A 17,961-nucleotide genomic window follows, 5' to 3' on the forward strand; every position below is an offset into this window, starting at 1 on the left:
AAGTTGGAAGCACTTGAAATGTGGCGCTGTGGAAGGATTTTGAAAATACCATGGATCCAACTAGTTACAAATGCAGAAGTATTAAGACTACAAAAGGATTGTGAGGTCATAAAGAACATAACAACAAGAAAGCTGGAATATTTAGGCCACATTGGGCCTAAATATTAAGGCTCATAATGCTAGGTAAAATTAAGGGTAAAAGATCCATAGGTAGAAGAAGAATTTCCTGGCTGAGAAACTGAAGAGACTGGTATAGTTGCAGCTCAGTAGATCTTTTCAGAGCAGCCGCTAATAAGATGCGGATAGATGTGATGATAGCCAACCACCGGTAGTAGAAGGAACTACAAGAAGGAGAAAATTCAATACATACATTACAATTGCATACAATAAAACAAACAAATTAAAAAAGTACATGTTTCTGACAAATAAACTTTGTTTTTTGTACTACCACTGTTGTTACAAAAACAGATTAAAAACCTATCTACATTACCAAATACCTCAGGAACAAGCGGGGTTTGTAAAGGGTAAAGGTACAAGGGAACAAATCCTGCACCTGAGACAACTCATTGAAAAGTCTAGAGAATTTCAAGTACCTATGATTATATGCTTTGTCGACTACCAAAAGGTATTTGATTGTGTAAGCTGGATAAATCTGTGGTCAATTTTAATAGAAATGGGCACACCAATGCACCTGGTGACACTTATTAAAAATTTGTACCAGTCCAATATAGCGACAGTACGACTAGATCACAAGTTCTCAAACCAATTTAAGTCCGAGAGAGGTGTTAGACAAGGATGCGTGTTGTCACCTGACTTGGCTAACATTTATGGTGAACATGTCATGAGGATGATTTTAGAAGGATGGGCCGGGCCGGTGGAGTAACAGTAGCTGGTAGGAAAATCTCCAATTTAAGATTTGCTGATGACACTACACTTATAGCAGCAAATGAGTAAGAAATGTTTGATCTCCTGCGAAGAGTTGTGTACGAAAGCAATAAAGTTGGTCTAAAAATCAATAAAGCTAAGACAAAAATAATGGTGATCGACAGATTCGACACTATTCAACTGACTAACATGTTACAAGAATACCAGATAGTATACACCTTTGTCTATCTCGGGTCTAGTATAACTAACGATGGTAACTGTGAAGCAGAAGTTCGGAGACGTATTGGTGTGGCAAAAAATGCGATGAGTTGCCTAACTAAACTTTGGAAAGACAGATCTCTCTCTCAAAAAAATCAAGATGAGACTGGTGAATGCCCTTGTATTCTCAATATTTCTATACGGAGAAGAGACTTGGACTCTTCGCGCATGCGAGCGCGATTGCCTTGCGCAATGCAAGGCATTGATGCCATTGAGATGTGGTGCTGGAGAAGAATCCTGCGCATACCTTGGACAGCTCATAGGACAAACGTTTCCATTCTAAACCAACTCAAGATTAAAAAAAGGCTGTCCACAGTATGTCTGCAACGAATACTGCAATTCTTTGGTCACGTGGTTCGCAGAGGTGACGACAGTTTGGAGAAAATAATTGTTTCTGAAAACGTTCCGGGGAGAAGATCAAGAGGACGATCACCAACTAGATGGTCCGACCAAATAAAGAATTCAGCTGGAAACTCATTCTGCGAAGCTCTTAAAGCAGCTGAAGATATGAGACCAATGGAGAAACATTGTTAGGAATATTGGAAGAAATCACGATCCTCAGTAATGGAGAAACGACAAAAGAGAGAGAGAGAGAGAGAGAGAGAGATTGATGTTGCATCTCTTGATTTTTTAGATAGGGTGTAGATTGATTCAGGTCTTGGTCGTTTCTGTCATATTTCTTTCGCCATTGCCTGACGCCTCTTCTCTTATCTTCTTGAAGATTTTGATGTAGTTAATTGTTGCACTGCTTATTTTAGGCGATGGTAAGAAACTGCCCAAGAAAAAGAAGAAACCATTATCGCAAGTGGTTCCTCAAAAGAGGGACTGGTCCTTAGCTGAGGCTAGGAAGGCTTTGGACGTGGAAAAAGAGTGCAACAAGAACAATAAAAGACAAGGGTTGATAATAAAGTTTCCAGATGTGGAACTGAATAGAGATATCGTTTCAAATTTCCACAGCAGTATTGACTCTGTTCATTTTCAACAGCCGTCAACTCCAAGATACTGTTTTATTACGTTAAGGGTAAGATAATATCACATAGCTTATTTTTCGTTTGTTTAACAATAACTGTTACAGAAAATTTATGTATATTTAACGTACTGTCTGACCAAATTCACTTTTTATGCGAGATGCGTATGAATAGTGCGGAGACCGTGGAATTCGTAAGTAAGCGAGACAGGAATCGAATGACCACTCCGTGTATAATCATTTACATTGCTCAGCGATGTTCGGTCTACGACTGGTAGCTCCCGTTTACCGAACGTCAACACCAGTGCGCATTCAAATCTCAAATACAAAGTGAATTTGGTCAGACAGTAATCGTCATATATAAAAAGTGTAAAGAAAATCGAATCGAAATAGATAACTTGTAGTCTGGCAGATTATCGGAAAATAGACCATTTTTTGGTTAAGTTATTTACCAACAAATTTTATTGCTGGAATCGAGTCATGAATGTACATATTAATAATATACGTGTGCAAAGTCCTCGGATCGTGTGCTATTTTTTTTATAGACAAATTAGCACCCCGAAATCGTGTTTTTTTTTCAATTATTGCTCTGTAACTCAGAAGATTTTAAATTTACATCAAAAACACCCAAATAAATATTCACCGTAATTTAATTCTGCATAGTGATATTTTTTCTCGATTTGCTTCGACGAAAACGTTCCTCGCAAAATCCGGGTTTTCCCAACAGTCTTTTATTTTCTGCTAAAATTTTAGGTAAGTAATCATTTATCAATAATTAAATATCTTGGTAACATAAAAGCTTTTTTGGTAATTATAGATTAATTTCCAGAAGCCGAGCCGGTGGAAATTAAACGAATAATTTAGCAACAATTAATAATAAAACGATCGGGATTACGCGTGAAAAATATCAAAATCCCAATCAAAAATTAGGTTAAGGAAAATAGAATCTCAAAGTTCAAAATCGGTATACGTTAAAAAAATGTATTTTCTCGGCTTCCCATGGAGCAATTTTCTTAATTTTTTTTTATTCTCAAGTAAATCGAGTAGAGCCGCATAACCTGTAGTTTTGTTTTATATTAGTATATTAAAGTAGTTTTACTAGTTTCCGTTTATGTATATATTTGCTTTAATTAATAAAATAAACAAAGTTCCAATATTATGTTTTATGTATTTGTGGACTACAATACCTGGCAATAGCGACCATCTTTCTATAGCCGTCAGTAGTTATTTCATTTTTAGTGGCCGTTATTGACAGGTTTTACTGTATATGCAATTTTATACAAAATTTGTTTAACGCCTTCTGTTCTAGGGTTGATAGCTCCAGAATAACTACCCATGAAAACTATAGCCTTCTACAACCAATATCTAAAATGTCATCATAGTCGATTCTAAATTAAAACAAATATAAGATGAAATATTAAACTCAACAAAGCTGATATTATTACCAACAAAAAACTTATCAGTGATCAAATATTGATATAGTTGCAGATGCCAATCATAATCTCAACCAGCCCAGTCAAAACAATAATACAAAGACTCGTGTATGAACACCAACTGTCAAGGACAATATAATAAATACATAATATTGAAATATTGCGAGGCTATATTTCAAAGGAAACTTAAAGTTTGCTCAGTTTGTATTTATAAACTGAGATAAATAAGAAATTTGATGTAACGGTATCAGATTATGTATATACACTTGAGAGCAAAAAACCGACTCACTCAATGAATTATACACGTTAGATGTCTCGAATTTCCTAAACTTCTGTGATTTGAGTGACTTTTTTAGTATGTTATAGCCTTCTTATTTAAGAAAGTCAATGTAATAATATTGTTGCTATACAGGTACTAAATGTAATTTTATACCGGGTGTAACAATATCATGCTGTGTTTTTTGCTTAAAGTTCGGAACACCCTCTGGAATATTGTAACATATATAAAATATTTAAATTGAAACTCAATTGTAGCCTTAGTCTTTCTTAACATTTTGTTTTTCAATAAAGCCTAAGGCTACAATTGAGTTTTAATTTCAGTATTTTATATATGCTAGAATATTCTACCGGGTGTTCCGAACTTTAAGGAAAAAACGCAGTATGATTGTTACACACGGTATAAAATGAAATTTTACACCTGCCTAACAACAGTATTATTAGAGCGATATTGTTAAATAATAAGACTATAACATACTAAAAAAATCACTCAAATCGGACAACAGGTTTAGGAAATTCGAGACATCTAACGTGTATAATTCATCGAGTGAGTCGATTGTTTTGCTGTCAAGTGTAGACAGATAGAAAGCTCATACATATAGAAAGACTTTGATTCTTTTGAAAGGAAGCGTACCATCAGGATCTAGAGCTCAAATTTCAGAACAACAATTTTGGTATAAAAAAGACCAATAGTGTCGATTTTAACGTTCAAACTCAGTACAAGGATTGTCACATAACATTTGATATAGTACACCGGCGAAGAAACTTAAGATCTGACATCTTTGAAGACCATCCCAAATGCATAATGGTTTCAAAAAACATTGATGCTGTGCGTGGAGGAATCGTTAAGCGTGGAGGAAATGCTATGCGTGGAGGAATCGCGTGTAAGCTTGTCTAGCTTACACTGAGATTGAGGCAGATTGAGGCATGTTACAGATATACTGTATGGGCATCTAAAACAAAAAAGATGTTTTAAAGTTGGATAATATATAGGGTGTCCCAAAAGTAGTGGAACGGTCGAATATTTCGCAAACTAAACATCGGATCGAAAAACTGAAAAATACTTGTTCAATCATTTTCAAAAATCTAGCCAATGACAACAAACACCAACCTCCACTACACCCCCTGGAGATGGGGTGGGGGGTAACTTTAAAATCTCAAATGAAAACCCCCCCAGTTTTTCTTGCAGATTTAAATTCGTTACGTAAAAGTAAGCAACTTTTATTCAAGACATTTTTTCTAACTGTGGATAGATGGCGCTATAATTGGGAAAAACGATTTCCTGATACCATAGGTAAATTATAGAAACGGTCTAATATCTCTAGAAATACACTTCCAAATGAGAAACCAAAAATCAGGTTTTTAATATTTTTCGAAAACCTATCGACAAACTAAACATAACCCTCCAACCCATCCCTTGGAGATAGGGTGGGGGTAACTTTAAAATCTTAAATAGCAACCCCCACTTTTTATTGCAAATTCGAATTTGTCATGAAACATTAAGCAACATTTATTCGAAACATTTTTTAAAATTGCTGATAGATGGCGCTAATAAATCGTATTTTTCAAATTAAAGCGCCATCTATCAACAATTCTAAATAAATGTTTCGAATAAATGTTGTTTAATTTTTCATGACGAATCCGAATCTGTAATAAAAAGTAGGGGGTTGCTATTTAAGATTTTAAAGTTACCCCCCACCCACCTCTGGGGGATGGGTTGGAGGGTCACGTTTGGTGTTATTCGATAGGTTTTCGAAAAGTATTAAAAACCTTTTTTTTGGTTTCTCATTTGGAAGTGTATTTCTCGAGATATTAGACCGTTTCTATAATTTACCTACGGTATCAGGATACATCGTTTTCCCCAATTATAGCGCCATCTATCCACAGTTCGAAAAAATGTCCTGAATAAAAGTTGCTTACTTTTACGTAACGAATTAAAATCTGCAAGAAAAACTGGGGGTTTCCATTTGAGATTTTAAAGTTACCCCCCACCACACCTTCAGGGGGTTTAGTGGGGGTTGGTGTTTGGTGTCATTGGATAGATTTTTGAAAATGATTGAACAATTTTTTTTCAGTTTTTCGATCCGATGTTTAGTTCGCGAAATATTTGACCGTTCCACTACTTTTGGGACACCTATTGGGACGCCTATGTATAAATCGGCAATTAAAAGGATTTGCGTCGAGTATTTAAAAGGTTTTAACTATTGTATTGAGCTTAAAACTGAACAGTGACTTCATTCAAGACTATATTTCTATGTAGGAGCAATCTATCTGAGTTAAAAACAATCGACTCTTTATTCTTTATCGACTGAACCTAACTTACCTTAAATTAAATTGGTTATTACATATATACATGGTATATTAAACATGTCTTTGGGAATGTAAAACTTAAAAACAAATTGCTGTTATTTCCAGAGACTGAGAAACTACTTATTGTTAAATAATTCAACGAAGAAATAAATAAGTACCAAATTAAAGAATTGAACTTGAATTTGATGCCTAAAACATATGGGGTAGGAATGACCACTGAACTCAATATTTCTTCAATTAACACCTCTTTCCATTCAATCGAGTCCATACGAATCACGACAAATGACATTGATACGCCAGAAACGGAGGAAATGAAGCACAAGAGGAGGCCTATATTCTGCGATGATTACTTTGGTAAAGAAAATGCTATTGAAGTACAAGTTTAAAAAAGCGTGAAATATCGTATAGACAAAGCATTTGACGCTATCAAATCATGATCGATTGTGTAGAGGTTTCCATTGTGTACACAATTTGTATCTATATAAATAATAATATTAATGTTAATATGGTCATACATTCTGCAGATATTTATAGTTTTATTTTTCTTTTAATTTACTTCTCATCTACTAAAATACTCATCATTAGCATGTCTTTTTTAATTTTATTACAATATACACTTAATAGTGATGTTGAAAAAGTAACAATTCGTTACAAAGTGCTCGTTACTTACGAATACCGAAAGTAACGATTAATATACAGAGAGGCAAATCGTTACTTTGATTTCTTTGATTACTCTGATTACTTCGTACCAATCGTATCAGAGCGAGTACCTATTTGAGTATTGTATCTACAATCGGTTGATATCGGAATCGGACCGGTATTCCACGAGTGTTCGGTATCAGTACAGTTAACTAAAATTTTATCTATGAAGGGCGAAGGCTATGAAGAGTTTTACAAAAGGGCGCTGAGAAGTAGCTGAAACAGAGGGAGGTAAATAAAATACTATTTGTCGAGGTAGATAATTCACAGATGTTTGTTCCTTTGAAAATAAAAATGCAACACATTAGATTTTAATAATAAATACTTACACACTATTCTTATCAGGCCTAGAAAAAAAAAATATCTAGCTTAGATTGACCGGAAAAAATGTAGAAATGATAATATTTTTAGACTATAATCATCAACTTTAATTTTACATGTAGGTATGGCATTGTTTTTATTTGACCAGGGCATTTAACACTAAAAACACAGGGATAAATATATTTTTAATTATAGTAGGTACATAGAGACTTGCAACTTTTTGCATTGTATTTAGGATTAGGATGACGTCTGGAAAAAAGTCTACTATAGAAAAATGGGTGGAAATGCATTATTACATTTTAAAGTGTATAAAACGCATTGAAAAATGCACAAAAATGTTAAAATCAGTATATTAAGGGCCAGATTTTCTTATTTAGGGGTATTTGTGGTCACTGAACACGAATATTCAATCAGAACCTACATCCGAAGCACCTGGGTGCCCAGGGTTACTGCTAAGGTACGTCATCTAGAGTTTCGAGGGTTTGTTTTTGGCACTTAATTGATGCAAACAGATTACTCGAGAGTACTGATATTGTGGAGCAGCAATGACAGAACAATTAACAACATTAATTAACAAAATCATAAAACACAATAAAATTCCGGAAGAATGGAGAAAAAGCGAACTAATTCTACTATTCAAAAAGGAGATAAAAAGCAGCCAGAAAACTACGGAGGTATCAACTTGTTAAATACTACCCTAGAACTTACAACTAAATTTTTACAAGACCTAATGAATCTGAGGATAAGTTTAGCAGATGAACAACAGGGTTTTCGTACTGGAAGATTGTGTAATGATGCAATATTCGTCATAAAGCAAATTACTTAGAAATCACTAGAGTATAATATACTAGAATTTCTGTCTGATTGACTTAAAGAAAGCATTTGACAGAGTAGAGTTAAGACTCACAGATGTAATCCATCTTCTGTATAATAGAGAATTTCCCTTAGATATCATAAAAACTATTGAAAAAGTCTACCATAACAACAAAATGGAAGTCAGAATAGTTGGACAACTTACAGAATCTATAGATATATGCAGCGGAATAAGATAGGGAGACTCATTGAGTCCTATGCTCTTCAATTTAATCATGGATGAATGTTTGTGTACTTTTGGATGTATTTTATACCGCAATTATGCATTTCCACCCATTTTTGTATTGAAAACTTTTTCCTGTTTCGCTATTTCCCTAAAAATCATTTATTTTTTCCTAAATGCCTTGGTCTATGTGTATTTTATCGTTATGATCCAAAAATCTAAAATAAGATCTGCCCGGACCAAAAAATTAAAAGAATTTATAAAAGAAAATTAATTTTTAATTGTTAGACAATTTTATAAGAGAAAATTCATTTTTAATTATTATTTAATTTATTATTAGTCTGGACAAAATTATGTCGAGCACCCCTTGTTTTTAATATCCATTTCTATCCATCAAATAGATCAGTGTTATCATTATAAACAGATCGTTATTATATCGGATCTTATACGAACTACTGAGAAATGCGATTCTCGATATGATTACTGTAATTATAGTAATCAAAATATTCTACTAATACAAAATATGTACTGAAAAATGCGATTCTCCATAATATGATTACCGGTACTCAAATACAAAAGTAATCAAAGTAACGAATACTGCAAATGATTACTTTATACAAAAGTAACGATTTGTAACGATTACTCGAAAGTAACTATAATCAACATCACTAACATTTAACCATTTATATTGACACTCATTTCATCTTTCCTATAATATATAATATAATAAATTCCCACTAATTTCAATACCTTTACAATAAATTTCCCACCAATAAAGGAAGCTAAGCAAAAACTCCAAAATTGCGTAGAATAGCAATAGTTAGAACACAAAGACCAACCGAAAAGTCAATGTCCTAAATTTGAGTAACTCTGAACTGGTCTTGTACCTACAGACAAGTACTCTGAGACTCAGTTCTTTTAATATCCAAGGCTGTGTCCTCCACCTTTGCTCAATGGAAACTAAGCGAAAACTCCAAAATTGCGTAGAATAGCAATACAGAACACAAAGACCAACCTAAAAGTCAATGTCCTAAATTGGAGTAACTCTGAACCGGTCCTGTACCTACAGACAAGACCATAAAACGAGATGGAAATTACCAACTAGGAACAGCATACTCAGGAAGTTAACTTGAAGTAAATGGGGTGCATTTCCTGGCGTCTTAAGAACAACGGCATAGGCATTGTGTTTTTTAACTGCTGAATATGCTTGCCCCGTTTGGAACAGATCTGCCACACCAAAGAAATGGATACTGAGCTAAATAAGACATGCAGGATAGTAACGGGATGCATAAACCGACGCCACTCTCAAAGCTATATAAAACAATATGTACGATAACTTTTACATATGTGAGAGTATGAATATACTTTCAGAGGGTGTGGACTGTAGTTAGAGATTGCTAGTTTACTGGTTCAAGTGGGAGTATAAAGGTTTTATACAGACAATATTCATATGTATAATAAAGTCTTACCAAGTTATGAAACCTTGTCCGGAACACTGAAGCCGGTCACATACGAGATGACTGTTTCCGTACCACGTGCCTCGCGTTTTGACTGTTGTGAAATCGACTGAACCGTCAAGAGATGAGCGGTACCGACTTGATACGTCGAAAGATCGTGGCGAAGAGATTGCACCCTCACGTGTGAGTGGTACTTGTTGACCGTCGAACGGCTGATGAGAGAGAGAAGGATTTTTCCTGTAGCGAATCCAAGTATATTGTCTGTCTGTAAGGGATTAGGAGAGAGGGTAAGAAATAGGAGGGATAAAACGGTACTATTGAATAGGGCTGGCTTGAGTTTTATTTAAAGTTAAGGGTTTTAATAAGAGATTAAACACAGTAAAAAATATAATAATATTTTTGACATGTGAAAATGGAACACAACCTGTTTCGCAGATCTCTCAAACACAAAAATGTAGCAGAGCACATAGAGAAAATTAAACAAATTGGAACAGTGCAGGATGAACCGTCGAATAATTTCCTCTTCCCCAGGAGGTCGCTCTAGTAAAATCAAAGATGGCAAAATAGGTGAAACTAAACCAAGACGATGTAAACTGTGACCGTGAGGAAATACAAAGTATGGAATATCTTACGTTCCATTGCTGTACCTACTCTAGATGATTTGGGAACTCTAACAAAGATGGAACCCGCAAGTCCCGTGTCTCTAAAACGCCCAAAAAAGCATTTGATCAAGAATTCATCTAACAAATTAAAAAAAAAATATATCAAAAGGCTCAAAATAAACTGGGAAATTCTACAAATACAAATATCACTGACACAGTAATTTCAGTATGCAAACTTTCTTTGTGTGCAAATAACGTATCGAATCTAAAAGAAAGAAACTATGTAATAGATTTACAACCAATAAGGTCTAAAACAAGGATGATATCTTTTATTGTCTTAAGTTTTTCAAAAGTTTGATTATCTAAGACTAACTCTAACAAATAAAGGGGAAGAAATCCAAGAAATTTAGAAGAGAATTTGTAGAGGAAAGAAGACTGTCGGAGCCCTCTACACATACTGCTAAGAGCAAAAAACATCTCCAGAAAGGCAAAATTGAGACTATACCGAACAGTGATCCAGCCCACAGTTCTTTACGCAAGCGAAACATGGGTCATGCACAAAAATTAAGAAAATATGCTGAACATCTGGGAGCAGAGTATCCTAAGGAAGATATTCGGGGGAGTCAAAGACGATGAAGACGTTTGGAGGAGACGAACAAATGCAGATATCAGAGAGCTGTACTGAAAACCAGAAATAAGCCAGATCATCAGAACAAAGAGACTTAGTTGGTTAGGTCGTCTTGCGAGAGTGGCTGGCAACGTGTGGAGGACTCGCTGATGAGAGGGGAATGAAAGAGTAGAAGAGGACGACCAAGAAAAAAGTGGCTAGACGTGCGTAAGGAAGACCTGGACACAATTGGGATGATAACAAATTGAAGAACTGTAACCATGGACAGGAGAAAATGGAGCAAAACCGTTTTCCGGAGAAATTACAAGCCTTTAAGACCTGTTGACTATAAGATTTTCAAAAAACAACTTTTGGATCTGTTTGATCCATCTGTTTTGATTTACCATTCATTATCCATTCCTCTGTTTTTTTTAATACATCATTTTTTATTCGATTTCTATTTGAACATATTTTTATTTTTTGTAACATTATCTTTAGTTGAGAAATCTTCGAATTTTCAAATGTTTTATTGATTTTGGTTCTCTAAATCCTTCTGCACTCTTATATCGTTTCCACATCACTGTTGTATAAAATTTGAATACCATTACAGCTTATTTATTAAATATGTTCGCGGAGACAGTCACGGACTAGTCCACGGCAAGTGGAGCATGCGCACTTTAAAATAATACCGTTGATAGATAAACAAGGTATATCTACTATTAATTAATATTATGAATTAATTATTAACTATTAATTTACTGGTATATTTATCAATCAACGATAATGTTACATTAAATAAATATAATATGGAATTAAAGTGCGCATGCGATTTTGTCGTGGACTAGTCACTGACTGTTTCCGCGAACATACTTATTGTCATATAATTTGTTAATGAATGTAATATTAAATATTACATTCATTGTAATATTACATTCAATTTTATAAACGATTATCAATTTTATTTGATTATATTTTCGTTAATTTGTATTGATGGTGTTTTCTTTTTTTATAGGAATCCGCGGACCCAGAGACAGTAATTAAACAGTTGAATCAAATACCCTTCGGGCTAGGGTTTTTGACAGCCGAGTTTAAAAAAGACAGAGAAGATGAACAAAACCTACAGCCATCTGACATAGATCCCTTAACTCTGTATGTCGGTAACTTGGCACAGGAAATCACGAAAGAGGATATAATCAAGACGTATCCGAAACAAAAAAGGATAGACATAGGGTACGCTAAGAAGATGAAATATACAAGATACGCTTTTGTATCTTTTTACAATGTCGATGATGCCGTACAGGCATTTCAGAATACGCATTCTACACAGTTGTATTCAAAGAGTCTTATCGTTAGGTATGTTTTATATAACCAAATTTATTGAATATTAAATACACAGAAAATACTAGTTATATACATTTACTGTTGTCTAGAAATAAAACCCTGAAAGCTTTTGTTTTCGATACTTCTACAAAATTTATTATAAAACTATGTAACTAAAGCTGTTTCGGCAGAGTGCTTTTCTCAAGTGATTAATTTTACTATGTGTTTGCATTTTAAAGTCTTTAACTGAATAGGTTGAGGAGTGGGGAGCTGTTTGTCTCAAGTTGGTCATTCAGAATTATATCTGTATTTTTCAATGTATTAATTTTCTTATATTCTAATAAAGATAGCTTAAGACCTTTATTTTGAATATGAAGAATTTGAAACTGTTCATTAAAAGAAAAATAATGATCTAGAAGGTGAAGTGCGTATGTAGAATCTGTTTTTCTATTGTTGAAAGCCCTTTTGTGTTCTGCTATCCGTTTGTCAAAGATTCTGCGTTTGACCGATATAAGTTTTCGGACAGTCACCACAAGTCAGTTTGTAAACATCACTCTAGTTGCTTTCTCCTTCGGCTCATCGACGGCAGAAAGGCAGGACCTCGTAACTGAAAAATTTGTATAAAATGAGTTACTTCGGTTTTCGCTTTAGAATAAGTGTATCGGCACCTATTAAACAGCGGTTACAGCTGGGAAAGCCTTCCGGGAATTTTCCCAGCTGTAACCACTGTTTAATAGGTGCCGATACACTTATTCTAAAGCGAAAACTGAAGTAACTCATTTTCAGTTATGAGATCCTGCCTTTCCGCCGTCGATATTGTTCTCAATGCATTTGCTTAAGTTGTTGCTAGTTCTGAGCTGGTTTTATTCAAAAAACGAATAAAATCCTTTATGAAAGGTATATATTTAAAAATCCCTAAAAAGGGCTACATCACAGAACTAGTTTTCGATTGGTTGACCAATCATCATCAGTGCTTACCTAAAATGAATATAACCTGATAAAATAATGAATATAACCATTATTTTATCAGGTTATTTTTATTTTAGGTAAGAACTGGTCAACCAATCGAAAACGAGTTCTGTGATGTTACACTCTATTATACCTGTATAAATTAAGTTGGTTGCTTGACTATTTTTAATATTTTTTTTTCTATTCTCATACTATAATATATAATATTTCCATTATGATTTCACTGCCTGCATCATAATGAATGAACTTCATTATGATACAGATTTTCATTACTATACATATTTTTAACCAATAGAATCGCGAGATGACAGTCACGTTGAAGGTGCCACATGCGCAGTGACCAATGTCGAGTCAAATACTTACGCTTTGACAGTTCTCAATATGTAAACAAACTGACAAACTACTTAATTTGTTTGCGTTACAAAATTAATTTTGAATATATTTTTTGTTGTGAATGATCATAGAAAAAATCGTGTATACAACTTGCATTTAATTATATCATTATGAAGCTCGTACTCTATACGAAACTCGCCGCTAGGCGGCTCGTTTCGTATCCCTCATACTCGCTTCATAAATGCTCGTTGCATAATATTTTTCTACCAATTAAACTTCATTTTATAAAGCATACAAAATTGCATTCATTTTATTTTTAAAAAAATTATTTTGCCAATGGTGGCCATTTTTGTTTCAGCGTGTTGATCATTTTCACGGAAAACATGGCTTCGCTCTTTTGCCAATATTTTCACTTATGTTTGCATGTATGTCAAGCAACCACCTTTGGACCACTTGGCTTGGATTGACTCTGCATCTTTATCGTGATTATAGTATTAAAGGCTATAGCGGGATAAGATGGTCAAAAATTCCCCCGCACCGATCAGCCCCGCTACTTATGTTTTCGATAAAGGATATAAAATTATGCCCTCATGCAAATTTTTAGCTTCCCAGAGGTCCTAGAACCTCTTAAATCGAGAAAAGAAGAATTTTTAGGGTTTACTTTTTTGTGAGCGCAATTTTAATTTAAAAAATCTGAAAAAATTCAAGAGGATGTATATTTTGAATGCAAAACAGCCTGATTTTTTACAGATTTTTGTAATAAAAAATGAGCCCAGGAAAATTTTTTGAAATTTTCAAAAAATTTTTAGGTTATGTAAATATGATTTGGCCAACTTTTAAATAGTATTTTTTTGTGTATTTTTTGTCGTTTTTTTGAATGGCAGAGGCAGAATTTTTAATATCTGAGCGGAAAGAATGAAAATATTGAAAAAATCGTTTTTGGCTGTCTCGAGATGCATCTCGAGACAGCCAATTTTAGGATTTAGGATCCTGACTACAACAACTGAAAAAAACACTAAAATTGTGAATTTTGTCATAAAATTTGGTATGTGGGCTTATAATAATATTTGGAACAGCTTGTCCAAATAACTGTTTTCGATATCTGTAACGCGAAGCAAATCGAATCGCATATCGAAAATTCACCCTGTTAGTGGATTCGCAGTAGACCGCGTTTAAAAATTAAATTTCATTTGACTATTTTAAAAATTGTGAACCATCCACCTGTATGACTGCCAAATTTCAAATCTGTATATTTTGATAGCCGAAATATAGGGGTGTCTTCAGCTTAAATGCGACACACTGTATATTATTATCAATTTGATAATTTATTGCAACTAATATAGTCGTATTGTTTATACCCTGTTTATAACCCCGAGTTTATTATACCGTGGTTTATACGTAGATTCAAAATATACATTCAAAATACTGCCTAATTCACTAATTTTATCATAAAAAATTCAAATTGATTGCATTGAAGTATTGAACCAAGTAATGCGTATTAATATAATATTATAATAATTATAATAGACAGAGTGAGTTTTATGTATAGAAACCCCCAATTATCTCGGAAACATCTTGCACGATTTTTATAGATTTTGGTGGGTAGGGGTTTTCTAATGCAGCCGATATTATAGTGATAATTACATTGTTGTCAGATCTTTCGATTTTCTGGAAATCTAATGAACTTTCTTATTTCAAATGGAAGACCCTGTATGTCTTTTGCGTTTTGAAGTCCTTAAGAAATACTGATTATTTTTCATGTTATATTCCCTATACCTAAATGCCATAGTTTCGGAGTTATTGCTACATGTATTTAAAAAAAATTTAAACAAATTATAAAAATCAATTTTTTCGGCCCGTGTAGACATTATTTTACATTCTTCTTTGGATCATTGGGAAGAAAAAAGGTCTTTTATATAATATAACATGAAAAATTATTAGAATTTCTTGAGGACTTCAAAACGCAAAAAATATACAGGGTATTTCAATTGAAGTAAAAAATTTAATTAGATTTTTAGAAAAAAACGGAAGATCTGACAACAATGTAATTATCACTATAATATCGGCCGCATTAGAAAACCCCTACCCACCAAAATTTATAAAAATCGTGCTAACCGTTTCCGAGATAATTAAGGGTTTCCGTACATAAACCTCACTCTGTACCTATATATTATATTATTACATATTAACCCTTAAGCTCCTAGCGTTACATATATGTAACGCAGAAACCGCTAAAATCTTGAGCCTTAAATTCGGGAAGTGATTCTAATTTTAACTAGATGTTGATGCAAGACTTTCAAGGGACACTTGTTTCCTAGTTTTCTCAGCAGTTGGTTCGAGTATTTGATCTAACCTGTTTATTTAGTTGAGTGTTTTATGTGACGGTGTTTATTATTTATGGTAAAAATGGATCTCAAGTTTGAGTAAGTATATTTTTACTATTCTTTTGTTATTATATTTTGTTTAAAGTGTTTTCAATTGAGAATCAATTAATGTCTTTTCTTATTGATAATATAAATTTTTAGAAATTTTATCCTGGTTTTGTAAAAAATGGCTTTAATTTTTGGTGTTACATATATGTAACGCTAGGAACATATGGGAGCAAAAATCGGAACTTTTAGAATTGTAACGTATTTTTTGTTTCAGAAAAGGGGTTTCTCTTCAAGAAGCGCTGGAGATGCTTGATGCCGTTGAAACTTTGAACGTTGATGCTATATACATACATATAGGTACTGAACCCCCAGAATTGAATGTGCTTACAGACGAGGAGTCTGGTGATGAGGAATATAATGATTTTAACAGGCTGTCCGAGAAAATTCTTAGAGCACCTGTTGAACTTGTTTTACGAAATAGTGAAAGAGATTCCGAAATATATGATGATCTTACCGAGGGTCAACTTTCCAGATCATCAACAAAAGCTAAAAAACTAGTGAAAGAAAAGTTGAAGTTGATCTTATGGACCAGAATGTAGCTACATACAAAGTAGGAATTTGCTCTAAAAAATGGTAGTGGTGTCTATTTACATTGATGCTGGACATAACTATGGACATAATGGTCTATTAGTCTATTTATATTGATGCTGGACATAACTGGACATAATAGATGCTATGATCCTATGTTACAACTAGAATTTCGAAGGTATCTAGTAACATCGTATCTTACGAAGTATGGTACCAAACCAAAAGATGCAGGCAGGCCATCTTCGTTCAAAGTAGTCGCAGATATAAGATATGATAAGATTTATCATCTCCTGACCTATATTCCTGATAAGAAAAGGAGACGTTATGCAGATGAATGCTGTAGTTCATATGTGCGTACCATGGGTTGCAAGTGCAATGTGGGAGTGTGCATCAAGTGCAACATAGATTTTCATCTACAATAACTTGATTATGATTTTTCATTTATCTAGTTTTGAATTTGTTTGTTATTTTGAAATTTATAATCGGAAATATTTTAAACATTTTTTGCTGCTATATCTTCCTAGCGTTACATATATGTAACGGCAATTTTCTAAAATATCAAAAATAATTAAGAAAAAAAACGTATGTATTTTGTGTTAAAAGCTTCTCCTGAATACATCAAAATAAACAAAAAATAAAATTTGCTAAATAAATTATTTCAGGATCTTATGGGTTAATAGTTAATTGGTTCAATACTTCAATGCAATCAATTTGAACTTTTTATGATAAAATTAGTGATTTAGTCAGTATTTTGAATGTATATTTTGAATCCAGGTATAAAAAATACGACTATATTAGTTGCAATAAATTATCAAAATGATAATAATATACAGTGTGTCGCATTTAAGATGAAGACACCCCTATATTTCAGCTATCAAAATATATACAGATTTGAAATTTGGCACAGTCATACAGGTTGATTGTTCACAATTTTTAAAATAGTCGAAATTTTCGATATGCGATTCGATTTGCTTCGCGTTAGAGATATCGCAAAAAGTTATTTGGAAAAGTTGTTCCAAATATTATTATAAGCCCACATACCAAATTTTATGACAAAATTCACACTTTGTGTTTTTTCAGTTGTTGTAGTCAGGATCCTAAATCCTAAAATTGGCTGTCCCGAGATGCATCTCGAGACAGCCAAAAACGATTTTTTCAATTTTTTCATTCTTTCCGCTCAGATATTAAAAATTCTGTCTCTGCCATTAAAAAGAACGACAAAAAATACACAAAAAAATACTATTTAAAAGTTGGCCAAATCATATTTACATAACCTAAAAAATTTTTGAAAATTTCAAAAATTTTTCCTGGGCTTATTTTTTATTACAAAAATCTGAAAAAAATCAGGCTGTTTTGTATTCAAAATATAAATCCTCCTAAATTTTTTCAGATTTTTTAAATTAAAATTGCGCTCAGAAAAAAATAAAACCTAAAAATTCTTCTTTTCTCGATTTAAGAGGTTCTAGGACCTCCGGGAAGCTAAAAATTTTCATGAGTGCATAATTTTATACCCTTTATCGAAAACATA

General features: G+C 33.4%; 1 protein-coding gene across 3 annotated transcripts in view; it reads left to right on the forward strand.

Moving 5' to 3' along the window:
- Positions 1-17,961, forward strand: part of LOC114324244 (uncharacterized) — a 104,634-nt gene that overhangs the window by 11,650 nt on the left and 75,023 nt on the right. For all 3 annotated transcript variants that reach the window (XM_050646396.1, XM_028272036.2, XM_028272035.2), the window contains 2 exons: positions 1,902-2,164; positions 11,864-12,204. In XM_050646396.1, coding sequence (XP_050502353.1) covers positions 1,902-2,164; positions 11,864-12,204 — 604 coding nt within the window. The remainder of the gene's footprint in view (positions 1-1,901; positions 2,165-11,863; positions 12,205-17,961) is intronic.

Source organism: Diabrotica virgifera, chromosome 3 (genome assembly GCF_917563875.1).
Source record: "Diabrotica virgifera virgifera chromosome 3, PGI_DIABVI_V3a".
Taxonomy (NCBI): domain Eukaryota; kingdom Metazoa; phylum Arthropoda; class Insecta; order Coleoptera; family Chrysomelidae; genus Diabrotica; species Diabrotica virgifera.